Source organism: Ceratotherium simum, chromosome 29 (assembly GCF_057802395.1).
Source record: "Ceratotherium simum simum isolate JZ-2026a chromosome 29, ASM5780239v1, whole genome shotgun sequence".
In the NCBI taxonomy this organism is placed as follows: domain Eukaryota; kingdom Metazoa; phylum Chordata; class Mammalia; order Perissodactyla; family Rhinocerotidae; genus Ceratotherium; species Ceratotherium simum.
The window spans coordinates 30656248-30661697 of NC_141928.1; the positions used below are offsets into that span (position 1 = coordinate 30656248).

Below are 5450 nucleotides of genomic sequence, written 5' to 3' on the forward strand. Positions count from 1 at the left end.
CACGTGTTTAGTAATACTTAATATGCATAACTTGTATTAAGTAACCATACTCCTATTGTTAGTATAGTCTTTGCGGTGTTTGCAACTTTTGGCAGCCAATCTTCATAGTCAAATCTGGGAACTAAAAAATAAGTTAAAATTTTTTTCTTTTTGGTGAGGAAGATTAGCCCTGAGATAACATCCGATGCCAATCCTCCTCTTTTTTTGCTGAGGAAGATTGGCTCTGGGCTAACATCCGTGCCCATCTTCCTCTACTTTGTATGGGACTCCTCCACGGCATGGCTTGACAAGCTGTGCATTGGTGCACACCCGGGATTTGAATCTGCAAACCATGGGCCACCAGAGCAGAGCTCACATACTTAACCTGCTATGCCACCGGGCCAGCCCCGTAAGTTAAATATTTTAATTCAGTTCATAAGAAAAAAGCAGAGGGAAATAATATTTACATATATGACCAATTTAATAATATGCATTTGTCTCCAAAAGAAGACTTGAATCTAATCATGAGGCTTTTAGTTCCAGTTACAAAGTGATAGGATGAATCTTTTTAGTAATCTTTTTCAGATTATATTCATACTTTCAAAGATCCTTGGTGGCTAGTTCAGTAGACTGATTTGCCTTTCAAAACAATTTGCACCTCTGTGTTTCTGGTACTTTGTCTCCTTGATATTCATTCTTGGCCTGGTGATGTTTCTGAAGGCTTGAGTTCTCGTTTTTCTTTTGGATTTGCCTCCTGCAGCAAGGTGCACACTCAGAAAGACTACGTATTTGCCTTAGATCATTCAGATCCCCTGCATCACCATTGACTTCCTCTGTGGTTTGTATATCTGGACGCTGGCATTTGCTTTTTCTGTGCCTGACTGCTCTGGCTTTCCTAGCTCTGGGAAATATGGTTTTTTGCTTCATCTCTTTTTCACATGGGGATCTGTGTTTCTCAGTCTGTATGAATGTGAGACTCTTACAGTGGCTGCCAGCTTGGGGAGCACCTTTGCTTTTAGAAAGACACTTGGATCTCTTCCCAGCAGTTGAAGGGAGCTTCGCATATTGGACTGTGGTTGAAGATGCCCTCCCATTGTTTGATTCATAGCCATGCATATTCTTTTCTTTTAAGGGCTCACAGCATGTATTGTGGATGAAGCATTCACTTTTGAAGCTTCCTCTCAGAGAGGAATTACTTGATTCTCTGCTTACAGATCTCTTTGTAAATCCAACACACCAGGATTTAGATCTGTGAGTACTGGACCTTGATTGTCTTTGGATTCTTCTACTGGAATGTGAACCAAATTCTGCAAATTGGGAGAATTGTCTGCACTTCATCCTGTTTTTTCTGAAAGAGACCAGCTTCCTATCATCTCTCTTAGAAGAAAAGGCAGTTTCTGAGATGCAACTCCAAGAGGGGTCCCTCTTTCTGGATTTGCAACTTACCAAGGATCTTTCTCTGGATGGTCTGCTCTGAAAAATTTTTGGTGAAGAATCTGAGTATTTGTTTTCTTCTTTTTTCTGGAAATTGATCTGCTGGCCAAGGCTCAAAACCCTTCTTTCTCTTAGACTGTGCTTCTGTGACTGCCCCTGATTAAAAATTACTGGGGAACTGAAGGTATATGCAGTTGTTTCCCTCTTTCCCAGATCCTGGACGTGACCAGGAAGCAACTTTGTCCCTTCTGCCTTCCTCTCTGGAACATTTTTTTTGCAATTGAGTAAGCCTGGGCCACTTTCCCTTGGTGTGACCCAATTCAGGAGCAAATTATCAGTAGAAATTGTGCCTTTGTGATCACCTGATTCTGGTTTGTCTTTGATCCAAGCATGGATTTTGCTTGCTGTTTTATGAGGGAGTAATGGGATTTCAGATGTCTTCAAGGAAGAGTTACCATTTGGAAACTGTTTCAAGCCTGACAGAGGTCTCTGCTCATTATTCCATTGGCCCTGGGGGTTTTTAGACTGTCTTGTATCATGTTGAGATGCTGGTAGAGCCTGATCCTTAGGCAAAGGCAAAACAGGAACTGACGCAATGGACTTCTTTTTTACCCACGGTGAAGCAGAAGGACATTGATAGATGGCTCGTTGGTCATAGGTCTCCATGTTATAAGGTGAATGAACAAAACTGATAAACTCATGCAGAAAATGGTGGGTGTGTTGTTGGAGATAAGGTTCCAGGAGGTGAAGGAAGGACTCGCTGTCCAGATCACATTCTGTCATGTGATGGAGAATGGTGGCTAGGATATTTTTCACTGTGTAGCCATAATCTCCATAAACAGCTGTTAGTTCCCGTTTCAGCCAAGGGACCAGCCGGTGTAGGCTACCAGGGTTTCTCTTGAAATAATTAGCTGACAAGTGCTTTTCAAGTCTGTAGCCTTGGACATGTGTCACCCAAATTCCAGAATAATACAGAGCTCTTCTGAACTTCATTACTACATGGTCTCTAAAGCGGCCCACGGACATGGAGTTTGGTTGGAACTTCCTACTGTCCCCAAACTCCCTCAGTAACTCTTGGACAGTCAGCTCTCTCAACGGTCTGATTTTCCTTGTAATGCCCTCAGGGTTCAGACTGAGATGGTTGTTTTGAGAAGACTCCACATAGCTTTCCTCATCTGGCGGAAGAAACACCGAGTCTTCTCTGGCGTCATTCTCTGGCCTGGTGGAACAACACTGAGAAGGAAAGGCCTGCACGCTGGAAGCAGATGTAGATTTCTTTCTGGATCTTGAATATAAAGAGTCATTACCACTCTTGGAACATGGATTCCAATCAGATTCATTCTGAGTACTCTCCAAGCAGTTAGGACACTCACAGTCAGATGAGAAATCTAACGGCATTGCCCTGAACAGATTATATTTCACAGTCGTATGTGAGAAAAATTGGTTCAAATCAATTCCTCATCTGGCATGAAAAATGTCTATTAAAAACATTCCATGCATATTTCTGTAATATGTTTGTCTCCATGGAATAAAGTGTAGAATAAAGTTAAGAAAAAAACTATTCCCTCAAATTAATAGTAATGTGCTCAATAAAACCCAAAGTAGACAAAGCAATGAGGATGCACGCACACTGATTTTCTCTTTCTCTCTCAAATTAGCTGTTGCAAACACTGAAAAGCAAATTGAAAATAAGTATCAAAATTTGAGTATCACATCGTTTAATCTAGCAATTCTAAATCTAGTGATTTATATCTAAATCTAGATATACAAATCTGCAAACATATATACATACATGTTGATTGGGTTTCTTTTTTGTAATAGCAAAAAACTGAAAACAACCTAAATATCCATCAATAGGGAACTTGTTAAATAAATGATAGTTTATCTATAGTATTTAATGTTATGTAGCCATGCAAAAAAAGAGGCAAATTTATATATACGAATAGGAGAAGATGGCTGAATATATTGTTAAATTAAAAAGTTTATATAGGAATGTGATAGACTGTTATAAAATCTTAGAGAGTAATCGTTAATTTCTGGCAGTGTTGTGAAATAGACAGCTTGAAAAACTGTCCCACTAGGAATAACAAAATAATGCTAGCTATAATTGTAAATATAGCTAATCGTAAATATATCTAAGTTGAGGAAATTAGTAAAATTCTCAGAGGCAAAAAAAAAGTTAAAAAAAAATAGGAATCCAGAGGAATTAAACTCTGATACCACTTATTTGCCCATATCTAGTGTCCTTGAGCTTCAATTCTGATAGTCTGAATTGATCGCTGTAGATGACAGGAGACAGAAGGGACTCTGTCTAAAGTTGAATGTTTATTAGGAAGCCTCTGCGTAACTCTGTGTACCCAAATGTCTACATTCTCACTGAAATGGTGAATTTAAAAAAAATTCACCCACACAAGAGTCAGCAAGAAATCTTAGCTGAGATTTTGTCACCAGAAACAGTTAAGTATGTCTGCATACTAAATTCAAACAATTAGTTTTCTTGAAAATCTCAAAAGGATCATTTATTTTGAGGTTGGTAGTGACCCCAGGCAACAGGCAGAGGCAAACCTACATTCTCCCTGGAGGAACACAACTTAAACCCAGGTCTCATGATCAAATTTCCTTTAAATGAGCTCACAATCAAAAATCACTAACAGGGCCGGCTCCGTGGCTTAGCGGTTAAGTGCGCGCGCTCTGATGCTGGCGGCCCGGGTTCGGATCCCGGGCGCGCCCCCGAGGCACCACTTCTCCATCCAACGTGAGGCCGAGTCCCACGTACAGCAACTAGAAGGATGTGAACCTATGGCATACAACTATCTACTGGGGCTTTGGGGGGAAAACAAATGAATAAATAAAATCTTTAAAAAAAAAAAAAAAAAAATCACTAACAAGAAGTAAGCCATCATAAGCATGAGTCCACAGAAATAATAGAGAGCAAATTGGGTCCTAAGAGAATTAGAAAATAAAATAAGCTCACAGAATGTGCATAACTTTCATCCCTTCTCTTGAGGTTTCAAGATTTTCCAGAGGATGCTTTTAGCAAGTCTTCATTCATCTTGAAAAGCAAAAATGACAGAGATTATATTATTTAGCAAATTTACCTTCTAGAGGATCTGGAGGTGTCCACTCTCATTTGAGCCTTAGCCTCTGAATTAATTTGGTTGTAGTGGGTCACCTCTCTTTTGTTTGCCTTAGAGACAGAACTTAGAACACAAGGCAAGTTCTGCTGTGGACTGGGAAAAGAGAGACAGCTCCAAGTTTTCCATGAAGCTTGGTGTCTTATATTTCCCAGCAGTGTCCCAAGTGACTTTAAGATACAAGCCCTGAATAAGAGAGGATTCAGATCCATGACTTAGATGTTGTCAGAACTTTTTATTTTTCTAATAGACCAATCAGAGCCAACACTTGTAACAAGTGGTCTGACTCAAAAGAGAGCAGGAGTAGTAGATGGAATATAGGTTTTCCTGACGAATTCCTCAAAGGAACAGTTGCTAGTCTAATATTAATATTTGGATTTAAATTATTTAGTCAGAAAATTGTCACTTGCTCTTTAAATGCAAGATATGAATAAACTATTACATGCATAAAAAGTGTTTAATCAACATTTTAGTTGTTTGTATACCAAATTTTGGACCAAAATTATTAAAGTGTATTATTTGGCGGGGGGGATTCTTTATTCATTAAAGCTAAATACCAATTAATACAGACAACACAATTGGAACGTCACTCAAAATATTTCTCTCTCTCTTTTCTTTTTTTTTTTTTTTTGGCTTTATTCACTGTTATGCTCTTTGTAAGTTTAGGCATGCATACCAAAGTTATTCAATCTCTCTCAGATCCAGGACAAAACCAATTTAGCTCACAGGATATTTTGGGATGAGCTACTCTGTGTTAGTGCTTGGTACCTAGTAGCAGTTCAATAGAACACTCATTTTAGTGTTATTTTAAGTAGATTTCATTATGAATTCCCAATACAGTGCATCATCCTTTTTTAAAAATGTGTTTTGCATGATTTTATAATCCAAAATAAACACCATTTC

The 5450-nt window shown here is 38.8% G+C and overlaps 1 protein-coding gene across 1 annotated transcript; it reads right to left on the bottom strand.

Moving 5' to 3' along the window:
• Nucleotides 1-621: 621 nt before the first annotated feature.
• On the bottom strand, nucleotides 622-4543 carry LOC147913247 (E3 ubiquitin-protein ligase Topors-like). The gene is made up of 2 exons (XM_087419595.1): nucleotides 4512-4543; nucleotides 622-2815 (listed from the first exon to the last, which is right to left on the bottom strand). Exons 1-2 carry the CDS (start codon nucleotides 4541-4543, stop codon nucleotides 622-624), a joined length of 2226 nt encoding a protein of 741 aa, XP_087275721.1.
• Nucleotides 4544-5450: the final 907 nt, after the last annotated feature.

Bases quoted from the DNA above. Each gene is read 5' to 3' on its own strand.
- LOC147913247 (XM_087419595.1), bottom strand. From the start codon at position 4,543: ATGAGAGTGGACACCTCCAGATCCTCTAGAAG. The intron at 2,816-4,511 runs GTAAATTTGCTA...TAATCTGTTCAG, and splicing joins ACCTCCAGATCCTCTAGAAG to GGCAATGCCGTTAGATTTCT.